Source organism: Rhipicephalus microplus, chromosome 2 (assembly GCF_043290135.1).
Source record: "Rhipicephalus microplus isolate Deutch F79 chromosome 2, USDA_Rmic, whole genome shotgun sequence".
Lineage (NCBI taxonomy): Eukaryota > Metazoa > Arthropoda > Arachnida > Ixodida > Ixodidae > Rhipicephalus > Rhipicephalus microplus.
The window spans coordinates 133,521,187-133,541,905 of record NC_134701.1 but is presented as its reverse complement, the minus strand read 5'-3'; the positions used below and the strand labels follow the sequence as shown (position 1 = coordinate 133,541,905).

Below are 20,719 nucleotides of genomic sequence, written 5' to 3'. Positions count from 1 at the left end.
AGTTGAGGCTTCTGGTCCACGTATGTGTGCGTGGGTGCGAATCCCACTTCTGACAAACTATTTTACTTTCCTACCAGAACAAAGTCAGTGTCTTCTTTTGCTGCAGCTTATATATCGTGTCAGAACGGCCGAGTTGTCTAAGGCACCAGACTTAAGGGAAACATTGCCCGGTGATACGGTTTAAACGAGGCCTTTGGTCCAAGTATGTCGACGTGGGTTGGAATCCCACTTCTGGCAATCTTTTTTTTTACTTTACTACCAGCACGAAGTCAGTCTCTTCTTTTGCTGGGGCTGATATATCGTGTCAGAATGGCCGAGTGGTCTAAGGCGCCAGACTCAAGGGAAACCTTGCCCAGTGATACGGGTTGAACGAGGCTTCTGGTCCACGTACGTGGGCGTGGGTTCGAATCCCACTTCTGACAAACTTTTTTTACTTTACTACCAGCACAGAGTCAGCGTATTCTCTTGCTGAGGCTGCCATAGCGTGTCAGAATGGCCGCCTGGTTTAAGGCGCAAGACTGAAGGGAAACCTTGCTCGGTGATAGGGGTTGAACGAGGCTTCTGGTCCACGTATGTGGGCGTGGGTTCGAATTCTATTCTGACAAACTTTTTTTTTACTTTACTACCAGAACAAAGTCAGTGTCTCCTTTTGCTGGGCTGAAATATTGTGTCAGAATGGCCGAGTGGTCGAAGGCGCCAGGCTTAAGGGAAACCTTGCCCAGTGATACGGGTTGAACGAGGCTTCTGGTCCACGTATGTGGGCGTGGGTTCGAATCCCACTTCTGACAAACTTTTTTTACTTTACTACCAGCCCAAAGTCAGTGTCTCCTTTTGCTGGGGCTGAAATATTCTGTCAGAACGGCCGAGTGGTCTAAGGCTTCAGACTCAATGGAAACCGTGCCCAGTCATACGAGTTGAACGAGGCTTCAGGTCAACGTATGTGTGCGTGGGTGCGAATCCCACTTCTGACAAACTTTTTTAACCTCACTATCAGAACAAAATCAGTGTCTTCTCTTGTTGGAGCTCGCAAATCGTGTCAGAACTGCCGAGTTGTCTGAGGCAACAGACTTAAGGGAAATATTGCCCGGTGATACGGGTTAAACGAGGCCTTTGGTCCATGTATGTCGACGTGGGTTCGAATCCCACTTCTGACAAACTCTTTTTTTTATTTATTACCAGCACAAAGTCAGTGCCTCCTTTTGCTGGGCTGAAATATTGTGTCAGAATGGCCGAGTGGTCGAAGGTCCTAGACTCAAGGGAAACCGTGCCCAGTCATACTAGTTGAACGAGGCTTCTGGTCCACGTATGTGTGCGTGGGTGCGAATCCCACTTCTGACAAACTTTTTTACTTTACTACCAGAACAAAGTCAGTGTCTTCTTTTGCTGCAGCCTATATATCGTGTCAGAACGGCCGAGTTGTCTAAGGCACCAGACTTAAGGGAAACATTACCTGGTGATACGGTTTAAACGAGGCCTTTGGTCCAAGTATGTCGACGTGGGTTGGAATCCCACTTCTGACAATCTTTTTTTTTTGCTTTACTACCAGCACGAAGTCAGTCTCTTCTTTTGCTGGGGCTGATATATCGTGTCAGAATGGCCGAGTGGTCGAAGGCGCCAGGCTTAAGGGAAACCTTGCCCAGTGATACGAGTGTAACGAGGCTTCTGGTCCACGTATGTGGGCGTGGGTTCGAATCCCACTTCTGACAAACTTTTTTTACTTTACTACCAGAACAAAGTCAGTGTCTTCTTTTGTTGGAGCTTGCAAATCGTGTCAGAACGGCCGAGTTGTCTGAGGCACCAGACTTAAGGGAAATATTGCCCGGTGATACGGGTTAAACGAGGCCTTTGGTCCACGTATGTCGACGTGGGTTCGAATCCCACTTCTGACAAACTCTTTTTTTATTTATTACCATTACAAAGTCAGTGTCTCCTTTTGCTGGGCTGAAATATTGTGTCAGAATGGCTGTGTGGTCTAAGGCGCCAGACTGAAGGGAAACCTTGCCCGGTGATGCGAGTTGAACGAGGCTTCTGTTCCACGTAAGTGAGCGTGGGTTCGAATCTCACTTCTGTCAATTTTGTTTTTATTTACTACCAGCACCGAGTCAGCGTCTTCTTTTGCTGAGGCTGACATATCGTATCAGAATGGCCGAGTGGTCTAAGGCGCCAGACTTAAGGGAAACTTTGCGCAGTTGTACGGGTTGAACGAGGCTTCTGGTCCACGTATGTGGGCGTGGGTTCGAATCCCACTTCTGACAAACTCTTTTTTTTCTTATTTGCTACCAGCACAAAGTCAGTGTCTCCTTTTGCTGGGCTGAAATATTGTGTCAGAATGGCCGAGTGGTCGAAGGCGCTAGACTCAAGGGAAACCGTGCCCAGTCATACTACTTGAACGAGGCTTCTGGTCCACGTATGTGTGCGTGGGTGCAAATCCCATTTCTGACAAACTTTTTTACTTTACTACCAGAATAAAGTCAGTGTCTTCTTTTGCTGCTGCTTATATATCTTGTCAGAAAGGCCGAGTTGTCTAAGGCACCAGACTTAAGGGAAACATTGCCCGGTGATACGGGTTAAACGAGGCCTTTGGTCCAAGTATGTCGAGGTGGGTTGGAATTCCACTTCTGACAATCTTTTTTTTACTTTACTACCAGCACGAAGTCAGTCTCTTCTTTTGCTGGGGCTGATATATCGTGTGAGAATGACCGAGTGGTCTAAGGTGCCAGACTCAAGGGAAACCTTGCCCAGTGATACGGGTTGAACAAGGTTTCTGGTCTACGTATGTGGGCGTGGGTTCGAATCCCACTTCTGACAAACTTTTTTTTACTTCACTAACAGAACAAAGTCAGTGTCTCCTTTTGCTTGGGCTGATATATCGTATCAGAATGGCCGAGTGGTCTAAGGCGCCAGACTGAAGGGAAACCTTGCGCGGTGACGCGAGTTTAACGAGGCTTCTGGTCCACGTATGTGTGCGTGGGTTCGAATCCCACTTCTGACAAAGTTTTTTTACTTTGCTGCCAGCACGAAGTCAGTCTCTTCTTTTGCTGGGGCTGATATATCGTGTCAGAATAGCCGCCTGGTTTAAGGCGCAAGACTGAAGGGAAACCGTGCTCGGTGATACGGGTTGAACGAGGCTTCTGGTCCACGTATGTGGGCGCGGGTTCGAATTCTATTCTGACAAACTTTTTTTTACTTTACTACCAGAACAAAGTCAGTGTCTCCTTTTGCTGGGCTGAAATATTGTGTCAGATCGGCCGAGTGGTCGAAGGCGCCAGGCTTAAGGGAAACCTTGCACAGTGATACGAGTGTAACGAGGCTTCTGGTCCACGTATGTGTGCGTGGGTTCGAATCCCACTTCTGACAAAGTTTTTTTACTTTGCTGCCAGCACGAAGTCAGTCTCTTCTTTTGCTGGGGCTGATATATCGTGTCAGAATGGCCGAGTGGTCTAAGGCGCCAGACTCAAGGGAAACCTTGCCCAGTGATACGGGTTAAACGAGGCCTTTGGTCCACGTATGTCGACGTGGGTTCGAATCCCACTTCTGACAAACTCTTTTTTTTATTTATTACCAGCACAAAGTCAGTGTCTCCTTTTGCTGGGCTGAAATATTGTGTCAGAATGGCCGAGTGGTCGAAGGTCCTAGACTCAAGGGAAACCGTGCCCAGTCATACTAGTTGAGGCTTCTGGTCCACGTATGTGTGCGTGGGTGCGAATCCCACTTCTGACAAACTATTTTACTTTCCTACCAGAACAAAGTCAGTGTCTTCTTTTGCTGCAGCTTATATATCGTGTCAGAACGGCCGAGTTGTCTAAGGCACCAGACTTAAGGGAAACATTGCCCGGTGATACGGTTTAAACGAGGCCTTTGGTCCAAGTATGTCGACGTGGGTTGGAATCCCACTTCTGGCAATCTTTTTTTTTTACTTTACTACCAGCACGAAGTCAGTCTCTTCTTTTGCTGGGGCTGATATATCGTGTCAGAATGGCCGAGTGGTCTAAGGCGCCAGACTCAAGGGAAACCTTGCCCAGTGATACGGGTTGAACGAGGCTTCTGGTCAACGTATGTGGGCGTGGGTTCGAATCCCACTTCTGACAAACTTTTTTTACTTCACTAACAGAAAAAAGTCAGTGTCTCCTTTTGCTGGGGCTGATATATCGTATCAGAATGGCCAAGTGGTCTAAGGCGCCAGACTCAAGGGAAACCTTGCCCAGTGATACGGGTTGAACGAGGCTTCTGGTCCACGTACGTGGGCGTGGGTTCGAATCCCACTTCTGACAAGCTTTTTTTACTTTACTACCAGCACAGAGTCAGCGTCTTCTTTTGCTGAGGCTGCCATATCGTGTCAGAATGGCCGCCTGGTTTAGGGCGCAAGACTGAAGGGAAACCTTGCCCAGTGATACGGGTTGAACGAGGCTTCTGGTCCACGTATGTGGGCGTGGGTTCGAATCCCACTTCTGACAAACTTTTTTTACTTTACTACCAGAACAAAGTCAGTGTTTTTTTTGTTGGAGCTTGCAAATGGTGTCAGAACGGCCGAGTTGTCTGAGGCACCAGACTTAAGGGAAATATTGCCCGGTGATACGGGTTAAACGAGGCCTTTGGTCCACGTATGTCGACGTGGGTTCGAATCCCACTTCTGACAAACTCTTTTTTTTATTTATTACCATTACAAAGTCAGTGTCTTCTTTTGCTGGGCTGAAATATTGTGTCAGAATGGCCGAGTGGTCGAAGGTGCTAGACTCAAAGGAAACCGTGCCCAGTCATACTAGTTGAACGAGGCTTCTGGTCCACGTATATGGGCGTGGGTTCGAATCCCTCTTCTGACAAACTTTTTTTACTTCACTAACAGAACAAAGTCAGTGTCTCCTTTTGCTGGGGCTGACATATCGTATCAGAATGGCTGTGTGGTCTAAGGCGCCAGACTGAAGGGAAACCTTGCCCGGTGATGCGAGTTGAACGAGGCTTCTGTTCCACGTAAGTGTGCGTGGGTTCGAATCTCACTTCTGTCAATTTTGTTTTTATTTACTACCAGCACCGAGTCAGCGTCTTCTTTTGCTGAGGCTGACATATCGTATCAGAATGGCCGAGTGGTCTAAGGCGCCAGACTTAAGGGAAACTTTGCGCAGTTGTACGGGTTGAACGAGGCTTCTGGTCCACGTATGTGGGCGTGGGTTCGAATCCCACTTCTGACAAACTCTTTTTTTTCTTATTTGCTACCAGCACAAAGTCAGTGTCTCCTTTTGCTGGGTGAAATATTGTGTCAGAATGGCCGAGTGGTCGAAGGCGCTAGACTCAAGGGAAACCGTGCCCAGTCATACTACTTGAACGAGGCTTCTGGTCCACGTATGTATACGTGGGTGCGAATCCCATTTCTGACAAACTTTTTTACTTTACTACCAGAACAAAGTCAGTGTCTTCTTTTGCTGCTGCTTATATATCTTGTCAGAATGGCCGAGTTGTCTAAGGCACCAGACTTAAGGGAAACATTGCCCGGTGATACGGGTTAAACGAGGCCTTTGGTCCAAGTATGTCGAGGTGGGTTCGAATTCCACTTCTGACAATCTTTTTTTACTTTACTACCAGCACGAAGTCAGTCTCTTCTTTTGCTGGGGCTGATATATCGTGTCAGAATGGCCGAGTGGTCTAAGGTGCAAGACTCAAAGGAAACCTTGCCCAGTGATACGGGTTGAACAAGGCTTCTGGTCTACGTATGTGGGCGTGGATTCGAATCCCACTTCTGACAATTTTTTTACTTTAATACCAGCACGAAGTCAGCGTCTTCTTTTGCTGGGGCTGGGATATCGTGTCAGAATGGCCAAGTGGTCTAAGGCGCCAGACTCAAGGGAAACCTTGCCCAGTGATACGGGTTGAACGAGGCTTCTGGTCCACGTACGTGGGCGTGGGTTCGAATCCCACTTCTGACAAACTTTTTTTACTTTACTACCAGCACAGAGTCAGCGTCTTCTTTTGCTGAGGCTGCCATATCGTGTCAGAATGGCCGCCTGGTTTAAGGCGCAAGACAGAAGGGAAACCTTGCTCGGTGATAGGGGTTGAACGAGGCTTCTGGTCCACGTATGTGGGCGTGGGTTCGAATTCTATTCTGACAAACTTTTTTTTTACTTTACTACCAGAACAAAGTCAGTGTCTCCTTTTGCTGGGCTGAAATATTGTGTCAGAATGGCCGAGTGGTCGAAGGCGCCAGGCTTAAGGGAAACCTTGCCCAGTGATACGGGTTGAACGAGGCTTCTGGTCCACGTATGTGGGCGTGGGTTCGAATCTCACTTCTGACAAACTTTTTTGACTTTACTACCAGCCCAAAGTCAGTGTCTCCTTTTGCTGGGGCTGAAATATCCTGTCAGAACGGCCGAGTGGTCTAAGGCTCCAGACTATATGGAAACCGTGCCCAGTCATACGAGTTGAACGAGGCTTCAGGTCAACGTATGTGTGCGTGGGTGCGAATCCCACTTCTGACAAACTTTTTTAACTTTACTACCAGAACAAAGTCAGTGTCTTCTTTTGTTGGAGCTCGCAAATCGTGTCAGAACTGCCGAGTTGTCTGAGGCACCAGACTTAAGGGAAATATTGCCCGGTGATACGGGTTAAACGAGGCCTTTGGTCCATGTATGTCGACGTGGGTTCGAATCCCACTTCTGACAAACTCTTTTTTTTATTTATTACCAGCACAAAGTCAGTGTCTCCTTTTGCTGGGCTGAAATATTGTGTCAGAATGGCCGAGTGGTCGAAGGTCCTAGACTCAAGGGAAACCGTGCCCAGTCATACTAGTTGAACGAGGCTTCTGGTCCACGTATGTGTGCGTGGGTGCGAATCCCACTTCTGACAAACTTTTTTACTTTACTACCAGAACAAAGTCAGTGTCTTCTTTTGCTGCAGCTTATATATCGTGTCAGAACGGCCGAGTTGTCTAAGGCACCAGACTTAAGGGAAACATTGCCCGGTGATACGGTTTAAACGAGGCCTTTGGTCCAAGTATGTCGACGTGGGTTGGAATCCCACTTCTGACAATCTTTTTTTTTGCTTTACTACCAGCACGAAGTCAGTCTCTTCTTTTGCTGGGGCTGATATATCATGTCAGAATGGCCGAGTGGTCGAAGGCGCCAGGCTTAAGGGAAACCTTGCCCAGTGGTACGAGTGTAACGAGGCTTCTGGTCCACGTATGTGTGCGTGGGTTCGAATCTCACTTCTGACAAAATTTTTTACTTTACTGCCAGCACAAAGTCAGTCTGTTCTTTTGCTGGGGCTGATATATCGTGTCAGAATGGCCGAGTGGTCTAAGGCGCCAGACTCAAGGGAAACCTTGCCCAGTGATACGGGTTGAACGAGGCTTCTGGTCAACGTATGTGGGCGTGGGTTCGAATCCCACTTCTGACAAACTTTTTTTACTTCACTAACAGAAAAAAGTCAGTGTCTCCTTTTGCTGGGGCTGATATATCGTATCAGAATGGCCAAGTGGTCTAAGGCGCCAGACTCAAGGGAAACCTTGCCCAGTGATACGGGTTGAACGAGGCTTCTGGTCCACGTACGTGGGCATGGGTTCGAATCCCACTTCTGACAAGCTTTTTTTACTTTACTACCAGCACAGAGTCAGCGTCTTCTTTTGCTGAGGCTGCCATATCGTGTCAGAATGGCCGCCTGGTTTAGGGCGCAAGACTGAAGGGAAACCTTGCCCAGTGATACGGGTTGAACGAGGCTTCTGGTCCACGTATGTGGGCGTGGGTTCGAATCCCACTTCTGACAAACTTTTTTTACTTTACTACCAGAACAAAGTCAGTGTTTTTTTTGTTGGAGCTTGCAAATCGTGTCAGAACGGCCGAGTTGTCTGAGGCACCAGACTTAAGGGAAATATTGCCCGGTGATACGGGTTAAACGAGGCCTTTGGTCCACGTATGTCGACGTGGGTTCGAATCCCACTTCTGACAAACTCTTTTTTTATTTATTACCATTACAAAGTCAGTGTCTTCTTTTGCTGGGCTGAAATATTGTGTCAGAATGGCCGAGTGGTCGAAGGTGCTAGACTCAAAGGAAACCGTGCCCAGTCATACTAGTTGAACGAGGCTTCTGGTCCACGTATATGGGCGTGGGTTCGAATCCCTCTTCTGACAAACTTTTTTTACTTCACTAACAGAACAAAGTCAGTGTCTCCTTTTGCTGGGGCTGACATATCGTATCAGAATGGCTGTGTGGTCTAAGGCGCCAGACTGAAGGGAAACCTTGCCCGGTGATGCGAGTTGAACGAGGCTTCTGTTCCACGTAAGTGTGCGTGGGTTCGAATCTCACTTCTGTCAATTTTGTTTTTATTTACTACCAGCACCGAGTCAGCGTCTTCTTTTGCTGAGGCTGACATATCGTATCAGAATGGCCGAGTGGTCTAAGGCGCCAGACTTAAGGGAAACTTTGCGCAGTTGTACGGGTTGAACGAGGCTTCTGGTCCACGTATGTGGGCGTGGGTTCGAATCCCACTTCTGACAAACTCTTTTTTTTCTTATTTGCTACCAGCACAAAGTCAGTGTCTCCTTTTGCTGGGTGAAATATTGTGTCAGAATGGCCGAGTGGTCGAAGGCGCTAGACTCAAGGGAAACCGTGCCCAGTCATACTACTTGAACGAGGCTTCTGGTCCACGTATGTGTGCGTGGGTGCGAATCCCATTTCTGACAAACTTTTTTACTTTACTACCAGAACAAAGTCAGTGTCTTCTTTTGCTGCTGCTTATATATCTTGTCAGAATGGCCGAGTTGTCTAAGGCACCAGACTTAAGGGAAACATTGCCCGGTGATACGGGTTAAACGAGGCCTTTGGTCCAAGTATGTCGAGGTGGGTTCGAATTCCACTTCTGACAATCTTTTTTTACTTTACTACCAGCACGAAGTCAGTCTCTTCTTTTGCTGGGGCTGATATATCGTGTCAGAATGGCCGAGTGGTCTAAGGTGCAAGACTCAAGGGAAACCTTGCCCAGTGATACGGGTTGAACAAGGCTTCTGGTCTACGTATGTGGGCGTGGATTCGAATCCCACTTCTGACAATTTTTTTACTTTAATACCAGCACGAAGTCAGCGTCTTCTTTTGCTGGGGCTGGGATATCGTGTCAGAATGGCCAAGTGGTCTAAGGCGCCAGACTCAAGGGAAACCTTGCCCAGTGATACGGGTTGAACGAGGCTTCTGGTCCACGTACGTGGGCGTGGGTTCGAATCCCACTTCTGACAAACTTTTTTTACTTTACTACCAGCACAGAGTCAGCGTCTTCTTTTGCTGAGGCTGCCATATCGTGTCAGAATGGCCGCCTGGTTTAAGGCGCAAGACTGAAGGGAAACCTTGCTCGGTGATAGGGGTTGAACGAGGCTTCTGGTCCACGTATGTGGGCGTGGGTTCGAATTCTATTCTGACAAACTTTTTTTTTTACTTTACTACCAGAACAAAGTCAGTGTCTCCTTTTGCTGGGCTGAAATATTGTGTCAGAATGGCCGAGTGGTCGAAGGCGCCAGGCTTAAGGGAAACCTTGCCCAGTGATACGGGTTGAACGAGGCTTCTGGTCCACGTATGTGTGCGTGGGTTCGAATCTCACTTCTGACAAAATTTTTTACTTTACTGCCAGCACAAAGTCAGTCTGTTCTTTTGCTGGGGCTGATATATCGTGTCAGAATGGCCGAGTGGTCTAAGGCGCCAGACTCAAGGGAAACCTTGCCCAGTGATACGGGTTGAACGAGGCTTCTGGACCACGTATGTGGGCGTGGGTTCGAATCCCACTTCTGACAAACTTTTTTTACTTTACTACCAGAACAAAGTCAGTGTCTTCTTTTGTTGGAGCTTGCAAATCGTGTCAGAACGGCCGAGTTGTCTGAGGCACCAGACTTAAGGGAAATATTGCCCGGTGATACGGGTTAAACGAGGCCTTTGGTCCACGTATGTCGACGTGGGTTCGAATCCCACTTCTGACAAACTCTTTTTTTATTTATTACCATTACAAAGTCAGTGTCTCCTTTTGCTGGGCTGAAATATTGTGTCAGAATGGCCGAGTGGTCGAAGGTCCTAGACCCAAAGGAAACCGTGCCCAGTCATACTAGTTGAACGAGGCTTCTGGTCCACGTATGTGGGCGTGGGTTCAAATCCCTCTTCTGAAAAACTTTTTTTACTTCACTAACAGAACAAAGTCAGTGTCTCCTTTTGCTGGGGCTGACATATCGTATCAGAATGGCTGTGTGGTCCAAGGCGCCAGACTGAAGGGAAACCTTGCCCGGTGATGCGAGTTGAACGAGGCTTCTGTTCCACGTAAGTGTGCGTGGGTTCGAATCTCACTTCTGTCAATTTTGTTTTTATTTACTACCAGCACCGAGTCAGCGCCTTCTTTTGCTGAGGCTGACATATCGTATCAGAATGGCCGAGTGGTCTAAGGCGCCAGACTTAAGGGAAACTTTGCGCAGTTGTACGGGTTGAACGAGGCTTCTGGTCCACGTATGTGGGCGTGGGTTCGAATCCCACTTCTGACAAACTCTTTTTTTCTTATTTGCTACCAGCACAAAGCCAGTGTCTCCTTTTGCTGGGCTGAAATATTGTGTCAGAATGGACGAGTGGTCGAAGGCGCTAGACTCAAGGGAAACCGTGCCCAGTCATACTACTTGAACGAGGCTTCTGGTCCACGTATGTGTCCGTGGGTGCGAATCCCATTTCTGACAAACTTTTTTACTTTACTACCACAACAAAGTCAGTGTCTTCTTTTGCTGCTGCTTATATATCTTGTCAGAATGGCCGAGTTGTCTAAGGCACCAGACTTAAGGGAAACATTGCCCGGTGATACGGGTTAAACGAGGCCTTTGGTCCAAGTATGTCGAGGTGGGTTGGAATTCCACTTCTGACAATCTTTTTTTTACTTTACTACCAGCACGAAGTCAGTCTCTTCTTTTGCTGGGGCTGATATATCGTGTCAGAATGGCCGAGTGGTCTAAGGTGCCAGACTCAAGGGAAACCTTGCCCAGTGATACGGGTTGAACAAGGCTTCTGGTCTACGTATGTGGGCGTGGGTTCGAATCCCACTTCTGACAAACTTTTTTTTTACTTCACTAACAGAACAAAGTCAGTGTCTCCTTTTGCTTGGGCTGATATATCGTATCAGAATGGCCGAGTGGTCTAAGGCGCCAGACTGAAGGGAAACCTTGCGCGGTGACGCGAGTTTAACGAGGCTTCAGGTCCACGTATGTGTGCGTGGGTTCGAATCTCACTTCCGGCATTTTTTTTACTTTACTACCAGCACAAAGTCAGTGTCTCCTTTTGCTGGGGCTGAAATATCGTGTCAGAATGGCCGAGTGGTCTAAGGCTTCAGACTTAGGGAAACCTTGCCCAGTGATACGGGTTGAACGAGGCTTCTGGTCCACGTACGTGGGCGTGGGTTCGAATCCCACTTCTGACAAACCTTTTTTTACTTTACTACCAGCACAGAGTCAGCGTCTTCTTTTGCTGAGGCTGACAAATCTTGTCAGAATGGCCGCCTGGTTTAAGGCGCAAGACTGAAGGGAAACCTTGCTCGGTGATACGGGTTGAACGAGGCTTCTGGTCCACGTATGTGGGCGTGGGTTCGAATTCTATTCTGACAAACTTTTTTTTTACTTCACTACCAGAACAAAGTCAGTGTCTCCTTTTGCTGGGCTGAAATATTGTGTCAGAATGGCCGAGTGGTCAAAGGCGCCAGGCTTAAGGGAAACCTTGCACAGTGATACGAGTGTAACGAGGCTTCTGGTCCACGTATGTGTGCGTGGGTTCGAATCCCACTTCTGACAAAGTTTTTTTACTTTACTGCCAGCACGAAGTCAGTCTCTTCTTTTGCTGGGGCGGATATATCGTGGCAGAATGGCCGAGTGGTCTAAGGCGCCAGACTCAATGGAAACCGTGCCCAGTCATACGAGTTGAACGAGGCTTCAGGTCAACGTATGTGTGCGTGGGTGCGAATCCCACTTCTGACAAACTTTTTTTACTTTACTACCAGAACAAAGTCAGTGTCTTCTTTTGTTGGAGCTTGCAAATCGTGTCAGAACGGCCGAGTTGTCTGAGGCACCAGACGTAAGGGAAATATTGCCCGGTGATACGGGTTAAACGAGGCCTTTGGTCCACGTATGTCGACGTGGGTTCGAATCCCACTTCTGACAAACTCTTTTTTTTATTTATTACCAGCACAAAGTCAGTGTCTCCTTTTGCTGGGCTGAAATATTGTGTCAGAATGGCCGAGTGGTCGAAGGTCCTAGACTCAAGGGAAACCGTGCCCAGTCATACTAGTTGAGGCTTCTGGTCCACGCATGTGTGCGTGGGTGCGAATCCCACTTCTGACAAACTATTTTACTTTCCTACCAGAACAAAGTCAGTGTCTTCTTTTGCTGCAGCTTATATATCGTGTCAGAACGGCCGAGTTGTCTAAGGCACCAGACTTAAGGGAAACATTGCCCGGTGATACGGTTTAAACGAGGCCTTTGGTCCAAGTACTTCGACGTGGGTTGGAATCCCACTTCTGGCAATCTTTTTTTTTTACTTAACTACCAGCACGAAGTCAGTCTCTTCTTTTGCTGGGGCTGATATATCGTGTCAGAATGGCCGAGTGGTCTAAGGCGCCAGACTCAAGGGAAACCTTGCCCAGTGATACGGGTTGAACGAGGCTTCTGGTCAACGTATGTGGGCGTGTGTTCGAATCCCACTTCTGACAAACTTTTTTTACTTCACTAACAGAACAAAGTCAGTGTCTCCTTTTGCTGGGGCTGATATATCGTATCAGAATGGCCAAGTGGTCTAAGGCGCCAGACTTAAGGGAAACCTTGCCCAGTGATACGGGTTGAACGAGGCTTCTGGTCCACGTACGTGGGCGTGGGTTCGAATCCCACTTCTGACAAACTTTTTTTACTTTACTACCAGCACAGAGTCAGCGTCTTCTTTTGCTGAGGCTGCCATATCGTGTCAGAATGACTGCCTGGTTTAAGGCGCAAGACTGAAGGGAAACCTTGCTCGGTGATACGGGTTGAACGAGGCTTCTGGTCCACGTATGTGGGCGTGGGTTCGAATTCTATTCTGACAAACTTTTTTTTTACTTTACTACCAGAACAAAGTCAGTGTCTCCTTTTGCTGGGCTGAAATATTGTGTCAGAATGGCCGAGTGGTCGAAGGCGCCAGGCTTAAGGGAAACCTTGCCCAGTGATACGGGTTGAACGAGGCTTCTGGTCCACGTATGTGGGCGTGGGTTCGAACCCCACTTCTGACAAACTTTTTTTACTTTACTACCAGCCCAAAGTCAGTGTCTCCTTTTGCTGGGGCTGAAATATCCTGTCAGAACGGACGAGTGGTCTAAGGCTCCAGACTCAATGGAAACCGTGCCCAGTCATACGAGTCGAACGAGGCTTCAGGTCAACGTATGTGTGCGTGGGTGCGAATCCCACTTCTGACAAGCTTTTTTAACTTTACTACCAGAACAAAGTCAGTGTCTTTTTTTGTTGGAGCTTGCAAATCGTGTCAGAACTGCCGAGTTGTCTGAGGCACCAGACTTAAGGGAAATAATGCCCGGTGATACGGGTTAAACGAGGCCTTTGGTCGGTCCATGTATGTCGACGTGGGTTCGAATCCCACTTCTCACAAACTCTTTTTTTTATTTATTACCAGCGCAAAGTCAGTGTCTCCTTTTGCTGGGCTGAAATATTGTGTCAGAATGGCCGAGTGGTCGAAGGTCCTAGACTCAAGGGAAACCGTGCCCAGTCATACTAGTTGAACGAGGCTTCTGGTCCACGTATGTGTGCGTGGGTGCGAATCCCACTTCTGACAAACTTTTTTACTTTACTACCAGAACAAAGTCAGTGTCTTCTTTTGCTGCAGCTTATATATCGTGTCAGAACGGCCGAGTTGTCTAAGGCACCAGACTTAAGGGAAACATTGCCCGGTGATACGGTTTAAAGGAGGCCTTTGGTCCAAGTATGTCGACGTGGGTTGGAATCCCACTTCTGACAATCTTTTTTTTTGCTTTACTACCAGCACGAAGTCAGTCTCTTCTTTTGCTGGGGCTGATATATCGTGTCAGAATGGCCGAGTGGTCTAAGGCGCCAGACTCAAGGGAAACCTTGCCCAGTGATACGGGTTGAACGAGGCTTCTGGTCCACGTATGTGGGCGTGGGTTCGAATTCTATTCTGACACACTTTTTTTTTACTTTACTACCAGAACAAAGTCAGTGTCTCCTTTTGCTGGGCTGAAATATTGTGTCAGAATGGCCGAGTGGGATTCCACTTCCGGCCACCGTAGTGTACGGACGTGGCGGCATGAGCTCCGGCGATATCGGAGCGGCATCAACGGCCCAGCTCGGTCGTGGTACCAGGAACATGGACGAATCGTCACAGGATTATCAGATTATTTTGCCCCGACTGCCATCAAATGATTCAACGCTGCATACTGTCTTTTTGCACGCTGATATCAAGGCGCGGCCGTATCGCGTCGAGGATTTCAGGGACGCTCTTATTCGTTTGGCTTTGCTTCCCGAGGTTGCTGCCTTGGGGGCGTACCAAATGAATCATGTTTGGGCCATCACTTTCAAGGACGAGGAGGGCAAGAAGAGAATACTTGCTGCTGGGGACATTGTGGTGAAGAACCAGCGCTGTATCACTATCGACCCTAACCACCAGGATACGAAGCTGAAGATACACTGGCTACTGTTTAACGTTCCTGACGACGAGGTGAGGGCAGCGTTGGCTCCTTATGGCAAGGTGAACGAAATAGTGCGAGAGCGCTGGCGCGTGTACGGATGCACCGACAAAGGCTCTTCGACGCGAGTGGTGAGCATCAGGCTCAAAGCTGGCCTCACGGTGGATGACCTCCCACATCAGTTGCGGATTGCCGGAGACCTCACGCTAGTTGTCGTCGCGGGAAGAGCACCGTTATGCCTGCGTTGCCGCGGAACAGGTCATATTAGGAGGGATTGCCGAGCCCCACGTTGTACAGTGTGTCGGCGTTTTGGGCATAATGAGAGCGGCTGTATGAGAACATATGCAAGTGTAGCAGGGCCCGCGGGAGGCGAAGAACTTTCCGAGCATCACATGGACGAGGCTGAAGCAGAAGAGCTGATAGGGGCGCGTCGGGAGGAACCGAAACCCAAGTTGACGCCCCTTACGCCACGCCCCACAGGTGCTGAGACGACGTCTAACAAAGACAAGGGTTCTACAAAAGACGTGCAATCCACGAGGAACACACAAGATATAACGGCGCTTGCAGCACAGGAAGAAATGTCGGAAAACATGGACACGTCAAATACATGTAAAAGGCCCAGGGAAGAGGCGGAAGGCAAGAAGGCTGCTACAACGAAAGAAGTGGAGGAACCACCGGCCAAGGCGATGAACGTGCGCCGTAGACCGGCACCTAACATCCTCAGCGAACGTCGAATAGCCGAGAACCTCCCACCAACCCAGGTGCAACAGACACAACTGCCGCAGCAGCAACCAGTGCCGAATCGGCAGGCATTGCATCAGCGACTGACAGATCAACAACAGAAGGGGCCTTCAGCGGGGCCCCCTTCAGATCAAAAGCCCCCGTAAGGTGGGGGTCTGGATTAAGTGACACAAGTATTAACCCGGCGGAAGCACCAACAAATGGAGCGCAGTGGTGAAGTGTGCATAATGTGCTGCGTGAAACGTGCGCGGCGCTCTACTTTTGTGATCAAAAGAAAGGGGACCTATCAGACCATATCGAACCTTGGACCTGATGGTGATAAAGGAGTATCAGAGGTGAGAACCATGTGGCCTGGACGGCCATTCACGTCCTAATGGCTATGAGCGTCGAAGCAGAATTGAGAGTTGCGACTCTCAATGTCAGGGGACTTGCCGCTCGACGAAGGCAGTATCAATTAAGTCGTTTGATGCTGGAACGTGATCTCGATGTTATTGCCATTCAGGAAACAAAAGTTGAAGGGCAAGATCAGACTGACCGAATGGTGTCCCCTTTTAGAGCCCGGTACGATGTGTGTGTGTCTCATGCCGTTGGAATGTCGGCGGGTTGTGCACTGTTCCTTAAAAATTCTATTGGTATAGTTGAGGAGACTGTAACTGTGTCTAGTACTGGGAGATTCATAGTTTGCGATTTTACATATAATAATAAAAAATGGCGAGTTGTCTGTGTTTACGCACCGAACAAAGAAGTTGAACGTAAATTATTGTTTGAGAATTTACAGACTTTTCTTAGCTGTGGCAGGATTGTCATTATGCTCGGCGACTTTAATTGTGTTTGCAACCCTCAGGACAGAGCAAAAAAAGCAGCCATAAAAGACCAAAGTGCAACGCTACTCTGCACTATTGTACAAGATTGTCATCTCGAAGATGTTGGTGATGTGCTCTCTGCAGAAGAGCACTTCACACATTTTCAGAACGAAAGCCATGCGAGGCTAGACAGAGCCTATGTGTCAGTAGAGTTAATGCGAGTATGTTCGAATTATGAAGTAAAAAGTGTGTCTTTCAGTGACCACAGTTTAGTAATGTTCACTATAGGGTATAAACAGAAGAAGACACGCTTTAACTGGGATGTGTGGAAATTAAACGACTTATTATTAAAAGATGAATTGTTCGTTGAAGCTGTGCAGGATTCCATTAACAAAATGTTAGCTGAGCCTCAAGCGAACGTGATTGAAGCCTGGGAGCGTTTTAAGGAGGTGACAAAGATGAAAGCCATAGAAAGATCCGGTGTGTTACATAGAGCCAAAAAGGAAAAAGAAAAAGATTTGCAATGTCAGTTAGACTTCGCATTGAGTCTAGAAAGTAAAATGCCAGGAAAGTACACAAAAGAAATAAGGCAGTTGAAAAACCAATTGGAGGCAATTGACATTGAAAAATATAGAGGGGCGGTGATAAGGGCACGTGCAGAAAAATTATCTCTCGGCGAAACACCAACAAAGCGTGCACTTGGGGATGAAAAAAGATACGCCAAGCGAAATGAAATCAAAGCGATTGCAACTGATAGCGGTATTGTACGTGAAGCGACAGCAATTGAGCAAGTATTTGTCGAATATTTCCGAGGCATACTTGGCCGAAAAGTGAAGGCAGAGGAAGGGTTTGAGGCTCAGTTTCTGCATTTGATACCAAAGCTCTCTGATAACGAGAGAGAGCAGCTGGAGATAGCGATTGAAGTGTCCGAAATAGAAAAGGCTATTGATGACCTAGCGGCTGGCAAAGCACCGGGACCTGATGGATTTGGTGCCGCATTGTACAAGACTTTTAAAGGTGTTATTTCTGTTGCCTTACATCGTGTCTTCACGGAGGCTATAAGATTAAAGGTTCTGCCCGGCTCATTTAAAAAGACGCACGTAATACTCATACCGAAAACTGACGACCCCAAAAAATTATTGTCCGTCAAGTCGTACCGACCAATCAGTTTAGCCAACACAGACTATAAAGTGTTTATGAAGGTTCTTGCAGGCAGGTTGCAAAGGATGATGAAAATACTAGTTGGACCACACCAGACTTGTGGTATAAAAGGACGCACAATAAATACAAATGTTCATGTAGCGAGAAGCGTGCTGGAGAGCTGCGATGTGTTTGGTGGCAAGGTTGCAATGTTGCAATTAGATCTGGAAAAAGCCTTTGACCGTGTAAATCATGATATCCTTTTTTTGATATTAGAATATGTTAATGTAGGGTCTGTCATTTTGGAAGGGGTAAAAATGGCCTATAGAGAGTGCTTTACGAGTATTGTAATTAATGGGCGACTTACTGAAAGCTTTCAAGTGACAAACGGTGTGCGGCAAGGTGATCCCATTTCGGCTTTATTATTTGCAATATATATGGAACCTTTCTGCATGAAGATTATTAGCAATGAAACAATAAAAGGGTATCAGCTAATGAACAGTGAAGTTAAAATGCTAACATATGCTGACGATATCGCCGTGTTTTGTAGCGATAAGGAAAGTGTCAGTGAAGTGATACGTCATGTGGCCTATTTTTGCAAGATGACAGGCAGTGCAGTAAACTGGGACAAATGCCTAGGCTTGTGGCATGGTTCTTGGGAGACCACCCCACAAAACTTTGCAAATATGAACTGGTCACTTGTACCGACGAAGTATCTCGGAGTACCCCTCCAGCATTATAAAAACACGGATGATTACTGGAAAGAGATATGTGAGAGCACTCGTGAGAGGACAAGAAACTGGGGTGGTAGGGAACTTTCTATGTTTTCTAGAGCGACTGCATGCAATTGGTTCATTGTTTGCAAAGTATGGTATGTTCTGCAGTTCCTATTTATGTCAAGAGCAAATGTGCAGAAATTGCATCGAGTCTTAGCTGTGTTTGTATGGGGGTCGGTTTGGGAGCGTACGAGTCGAACAAACTTATTTCATTCACTAAGAAATGGTGGTTTAGGATTGGCTCACCTCTTCCTCAAGCAAATTGTGTCTAGATATATTTTTTTACGCGACCAATGTAATCCGTTTGTGAGAACATTTCTACAAATTGTACTTTCTAATAAGATTCCTGATTATGTGGTATCAAGTATGCCTGTGAAATGTAACCTACGCGGATATTTAAGAGAAGTTATAATGGCATATGAAATACTGAAAGTGAGATTTTCAATGGAATATTTATCTGTTGTAAAGAGAAAACGTCTTTACAGAGATTTACGTGACGTAATGCTGCCTCAGCCTATCTACAGATCAGTATACCAGGCTGGTGCTGAACGTGACGTATTGAAGAGAGTGAAAATGATGACCGTACGCGCAAGTGCAAAGACATTTTTTTTTCAGCTGCACAGCGGAACATTGCCCGTAAAACCATGGTTACAAGAAAAGGGTTTCTTTGTTCCGTGGTCGATGGACTGCCTTATCTGTAAGAAACCCGAGACTGTCAACCACATTTTTCTTGATTGCTGGGATGCTGTTTTTCTGTGGGACATTCTGCAGCGTACTTTGAAAAAGGACTTGCCTATCACACCACACGGTATTAGATTCTTGGCTGTAGAAAATGAGGATGGTGTGCCTTATGATATGTTTATGTTGCTTGTGCTTCACAGCGTGTGGCGAACTAGAATGGCGGTAAGACACGTAGATAAAGATGCCCGATGTGCGCATGAATACTTCACGGAAAGTATTGTATACATAAGAGACGTGTTATCTTCCAGAGAAGAAAGACCCGAATGGGTGTCGTTGTTGAATGTGTTGGCTACAATGAAGCAGTTTTAAATGAAACCAGTCACAGCCAGGCTGGTGTTTTTTTAAACTTGTTTAAATGTGATCGTAAATTGTATTTCTTTTGTGCGAAGCCGGCAATAAAGAAAAAAAAAAAAAAGTCAGAATGGCCGAGTGGTCGAAGGCGCCAGGCTTAAGGGAAATCTTGCCCAGTGATACGAGTGTAACGAGGCTTCTGGTCCACGTATGTGTGCGTGGGTTCGAATCCAACTTCTGACAAAATTTTTTACTTTACTGCCAGCACGAAGTCAGTCTGTTCTTTTGCTGGGGCTGACATATCGTGTCAGAATGGCCGAGTGGTCTAAGGCGCCAGACTCAAAGGAAACCTTGCCCAGTGATACGGGTTGAACGAGGCTTCTGGTCAACGTATGTGGGCGTGGGTTCGAATCCCACTTCTGACAAACTTTTTTTACTTTACTACCAGAACAAAGTCAGTGTCTTCTTTTGTTGGAGCTTGCAAATCGTGTCAGAACGGCCGAGTTGTCTGAGGCACCAGACTTAAGGGAAATATTGCCCGGTGATACGGGTTAAACGAGGCCTTTGGTCCACGTATGTCGACGTGGGTTCGAATCCCACTTCTGACAAACTCTTTTTTTATTTATTACCATTACAAAGTCAGTGTCTCCTTTTGCTGGGCTGAAATATTGTGGCAGAATGGCCGAGTGGTCGAAGGTCCTAGACTCAAAGGAAACCGTGCCCAGTCATACTAGTTGAACGAGGCTTCTGGTCCACGTATGTGGGCGTGGGTTCGAATCCCTCTTCTGACAAACTTTTTTTACTTCACTAACAGAACAAAGTCAGTGTCTCCTTTTGCTGGGGCTGACATATCGTATCAGAATGGCCGAGTTGTCTAAGGCACCAGACTTAAGGGAAACATTGCCCGGTGATACGGGTTAAACGAGGCCTTTGGTCCAAGTATGTCGAGGTGGGTTGGAATTCCACTTCTGACAATCTTTTTTTTTACTTTACTACCAGCACGAAGTCAGTCTCTTCTTTTGCTGGGGCTGATATATCGTGTCAGAATGGCCGAGTGGTCTAAGGTGCAAGACTCAAGGGAAACCTTGCCCAGTGATACGGGTTGAACAAGGCTTCTGGTCTACGTATGTGGGCGTGGATTCGAATCCCACTTCTGACAAACTTTTTTTTACTTCACTAAAAGAACAAAGTCAGTGTCTCCTTTTGCTTGGGCTGATATATCGTATCAGAATGGCCGAGTGGTCTAAGGCGCCAGACTGAAGGGAAACCTTGCGCGGTGACGCGAGTTTAACGAGGCTTCTGGTCCACGTATGTGTGCATGGGTTCGAATCTCACTTCCGGCATTTTTTTTTTACTTTACTACCAGCACAAAGTCAGTGTCTCCTTTTGCTGGGGCTGAAATATCGTGTCTGAATGGCCGAGTGGTCTAAGGCTCCAGACTTAGGGAAACATTGCCCGGTGATACGGGTTAAACGAGGCCTTTGGTCCACGTATGTCGACGTGGGTTCGAATCCCACTTCTGACAATCTTTTTTTTTACTTTACTACCAGCATAAAGTCAGTGTT

The 20,719-nt window shown here is 47.2% G+C and overlaps 2 protein-coding genes and 27 non-coding genes across 29 annotated transcripts; all 29 read left to right on the top strand.

The window, feature by feature from the left end:
• The first annotated feature begins 303 nt into the window (after nt 1-303).
• On the top strand, nt 304-422 carry TRNAL-CAA (transfer RNA leucine (anticodon CAA)). The gene is made up of 2 exons: nt 304-341; nt 377-422. It is a non-coding gene; the product is annotated as a tRNA-Leu (tRNA).
• Nucleotides 423-669: 247 nt separating this feature from the next.
• Nucleotides 670-788, top strand: TRNAL-UAA (transfer RNA leucine (anticodon UAA)). Its single transcript has 2 exons — nt 670-707; nt 743-788. It is a non-coding gene; the product is annotated as a tRNA-Leu (tRNA).
• Nucleotides 789-1,587: 799 nt separating this feature from the next.
• TRNAL-UAA (transfer RNA leucine (anticodon UAA)) lies at nt 1,588-1,706 on the top strand. The gene is made up of 2 exons: nt 1,588-1,625; nt 1,661-1,706. It is a non-coding gene; the product is annotated as a tRNA-Leu (tRNA).
• Nucleotides 1,707-2,136: 430 nt separating this feature from the next.
• Nucleotides 2,137-2,255, top strand: TRNAL-UAA (transfer RNA leucine (anticodon UAA)). The gene is made up of 2 exons: nt 2,137-2,174; nt 2,210-2,255. It is a non-coding gene; the product is annotated as a tRNA-Leu (tRNA).
• A 434-nt stretch (nt 2,256-2,689) lies between these two features.
• TRNAL-CAA (transfer RNA leucine (anticodon CAA)) lies at nt 2,690-2,808 on the top strand. Its single transcript has 2 exons — nt 2,690-2,727; nt 2,763-2,808. It is a non-coding gene; the product is annotated as a tRNA-Leu (tRNA).
• A 65-nt stretch (nt 2,809-2,873) lies between these two features.
• TRNAF-GAA (transfer RNA phenylalanine (anticodon GAA)) lies at nt 2,874-2,992 on the top strand. Its single transcript has 2 exons — nt 2,874-2,911; nt 2,947-2,992. It is a non-coding gene; the product is annotated as a tRNA-Phe (tRNA).
• A 429-nt stretch (nt 2,993-3,421) lies between these two features.
• TRNAL-CAA (transfer RNA leucine (anticodon CAA)) lies at nt 3,422-3,540 on the top strand. Its single transcript has 2 exons — nt 3,422-3,459; nt 3,495-3,540. It is a non-coding gene; the product is annotated as a tRNA-Leu (tRNA).
• Nucleotides 3,541-3,969: 429 nt separating this feature from the next.
• Nucleotides 3,970-4,088, top strand: TRNAL-CAA (transfer RNA leucine (anticodon CAA)). The gene is made up of 2 exons: nt 3,970-4,007; nt 4,043-4,088. It is a non-coding gene; the product is annotated as a tRNA-Leu (tRNA).
• Nucleotides 4,089-4,152: 64 nt separating this feature from the next.
• TRNAL-CAA (transfer RNA leucine (anticodon CAA)) lies at nt 4,153-4,271 on the top strand. The gene is made up of 2 exons: nt 4,153-4,190; nt 4,226-4,271. It is a non-coding gene; the product is annotated as a tRNA-Leu (tRNA).
• Nucleotides 4,272-4,701: 430 nt separating this feature from the next.
• On the top strand, nt 4,702-4,820 carry TRNAL-CAA (transfer RNA leucine (anticodon CAA)). Its single transcript has 2 exons — nt 4,702-4,739; nt 4,775-4,820. It is a non-coding gene; the product is annotated as a tRNA-Leu (tRNA).
• A 247-nt stretch (nt 4,821-5,067) lies between these two features.
• On the top strand, nt 5,068-5,186 carry TRNAL-UAA (transfer RNA leucine (anticodon UAA)). Its single transcript has 2 exons — nt 5,068-5,105; nt 5,141-5,186. It is a non-coding gene; the product is annotated as a tRNA-Leu (tRNA).
• A 613-nt stretch (nt 5,187-5,799) lies between these two features.
• Nucleotides 5,800-5,918, top strand: TRNAL-CAA (transfer RNA leucine (anticodon CAA)). The gene is made up of 2 exons: nt 5,800-5,837; nt 5,873-5,918. It is a non-coding gene; the product is annotated as a tRNA-Leu (tRNA).
• Nucleotides 5,919-6,165: 247 nt separating this feature from the next.
• Nucleotides 6,166-6,284, top strand: TRNAL-UAA (transfer RNA leucine (anticodon UAA)). Its single transcript has 2 exons — nt 6,166-6,203; nt 6,239-6,284. It is a non-coding gene; the product is annotated as a tRNA-Leu (tRNA).
• Nucleotides 6,285-7,264: 980 nt separating this feature from the next.
• On the top strand, nt 7,265-7,383 carry TRNAL-CAA (transfer RNA leucine (anticodon CAA)). The gene is made up of 2 exons: nt 7,265-7,302; nt 7,338-7,383. It is a non-coding gene; the product is annotated as a tRNA-Leu (tRNA).
• Nucleotides 7,384-7,447: 64 nt separating this feature from the next.
• TRNAL-CAA (transfer RNA leucine (anticodon CAA)) lies at nt 7,448-7,566 on the top strand. The gene is made up of 2 exons: nt 7,448-7,485; nt 7,521-7,566. It is a non-coding gene; the product is annotated as a tRNA-Leu (tRNA).
• Nucleotides 7,567-7,995: 429 nt separating this feature from the next.
• On the top strand, nt 7,996-8,114 carry TRNAL-CAA (transfer RNA leucine (anticodon CAA)). Its single transcript has 2 exons — nt 7,996-8,033; nt 8,069-8,114. It is a non-coding gene; the product is annotated as a tRNA-Leu (tRNA).
• A 247-nt stretch (nt 8,115-8,361) lies between these two features.
• Nucleotides 8,362-8,480, top strand: TRNAL-UAA (transfer RNA leucine (anticodon UAA)). Its single transcript has 2 exons — nt 8,362-8,399; nt 8,435-8,480. It is a non-coding gene; the product is annotated as a tRNA-Leu (tRNA).
• A 613-nt stretch (nt 8,481-9,093) lies between these two features.
• TRNAL-CAA (transfer RNA leucine (anticodon CAA)) lies at nt 9,094-9,212 on the top strand. The gene is made up of 2 exons: nt 9,094-9,131; nt 9,167-9,212. It is a non-coding gene; the product is annotated as a tRNA-Leu (tRNA).
• A 430-nt stretch (nt 9,213-9,642) lies between these two features.
• On the top strand, nt 9,643-9,761 carry TRNAL-CAA (transfer RNA leucine (anticodon CAA)). Its single transcript has 2 exons — nt 9,643-9,680; nt 9,716-9,761. It is a non-coding gene; the product is annotated as a tRNA-Leu (tRNA).
• A 613-nt stretch (nt 9,762-10,374) lies between these two features.
• Nucleotides 10,375-10,493, top strand: TRNAL-UAA (transfer RNA leucine (anticodon UAA)). Its single transcript has 2 exons — nt 10,375-10,412; nt 10,448-10,493. It is a non-coding gene; the product is annotated as a tRNA-Leu (tRNA).
• Nucleotides 10,494-10,926: 433 nt separating this feature from the next.
• TRNAL-CAA (transfer RNA leucine (anticodon CAA)) lies at nt 10,927-11,045 on the top strand. The gene is made up of 2 exons: nt 10,927-10,964; nt 11,000-11,045. It is a non-coding gene; the product is annotated as a tRNA-Leu (tRNA).
• A 247-nt stretch (nt 11,046-11,292) lies between these two features.
• Nucleotides 11,293-11,410, top strand: TRNAL-UAG (transfer RNA leucine (anticodon UAG)). Its single transcript has 2 exons — nt 11,293-11,330; nt 11,365-11,410. It is a non-coding gene; the product is annotated as a tRNA-Leu (tRNA).
• Nucleotides 11,411-11,658: 248 nt separating this feature from the next.
• On the top strand, nt 11,659-11,777 carry TRNAL-UAA (transfer RNA leucine (anticodon UAA)). Its single transcript has 2 exons — nt 11,659-11,696; nt 11,732-11,777. It is a non-coding gene; the product is annotated as a tRNA-Leu (tRNA).
• Nucleotides 11,778-12,572: 795 nt separating this feature from the next.
• On the top strand, nt 12,573-12,691 carry TRNAL-CAA (transfer RNA leucine (anticodon CAA)). The gene is made up of 2 exons: nt 12,573-12,610; nt 12,646-12,691. It is a non-coding gene; the product is annotated as a tRNA-Leu (tRNA).
• Nucleotides 12,692-12,755: 64 nt separating this feature from the next.
• TRNAL-UAA (transfer RNA leucine (anticodon UAA)) lies at nt 12,756-12,874 on the top strand. Its single transcript has 2 exons — nt 12,756-12,793; nt 12,829-12,874. It is a non-coding gene; the product is annotated as a tRNA-Leu (tRNA).
• Nucleotides 12,875-13,121: 247 nt separating this feature from the next.
• TRNAL-UAA (transfer RNA leucine (anticodon UAA)) lies at nt 13,122-13,240 on the top strand. The gene is made up of 2 exons: nt 13,122-13,159; nt 13,195-13,240. It is a non-coding gene; the product is annotated as a tRNA-Leu (tRNA).
• Nucleotides 13,241-14,283: 1,043 nt separating this feature from the next.
• LOC142786287 (uncharacterized) lies at nt 14,284-16,118 on the top strand. The gene has a single exon (XM_075883917.1). The coding sequence runs from the start codon at nt 14,284-14,286 to the stop codon at nt 15,547-15,549; it is 1,266 nt and encodes a 421-aa protein (XP_075740032.1). The 3' UTR covers nt 15,550-16,118.
• Nucleotides 16,119-18,167: 2,049 nt separating this feature from the next.
• On the top strand, nt 18,168-19,176 carry LOC119164472 (uncharacterized). Its single transcript, XM_037416666.2, has one exon. It carries the CDS (start codon nt 18,168-18,170, stop codon nt 19,170-19,172), a length of 1,005 nt encoding a protein of 334 aa, XP_037272563.2. The 3' UTR covers nt 19,173-19,176.
• Nucleotides 19,177-19,460: 284 nt separating this feature from the next.
• Nucleotides 19,461-19,579, top strand: TRNAL-CAA (transfer RNA leucine (anticodon CAA)). The gene is made up of 2 exons: nt 19,461-19,498; nt 19,534-19,579. It is a non-coding gene; the product is annotated as a tRNA-Leu (tRNA).
• The last annotated feature ends 1,140 nt before the right edge of the window (nt 19,580-20,719 follow it).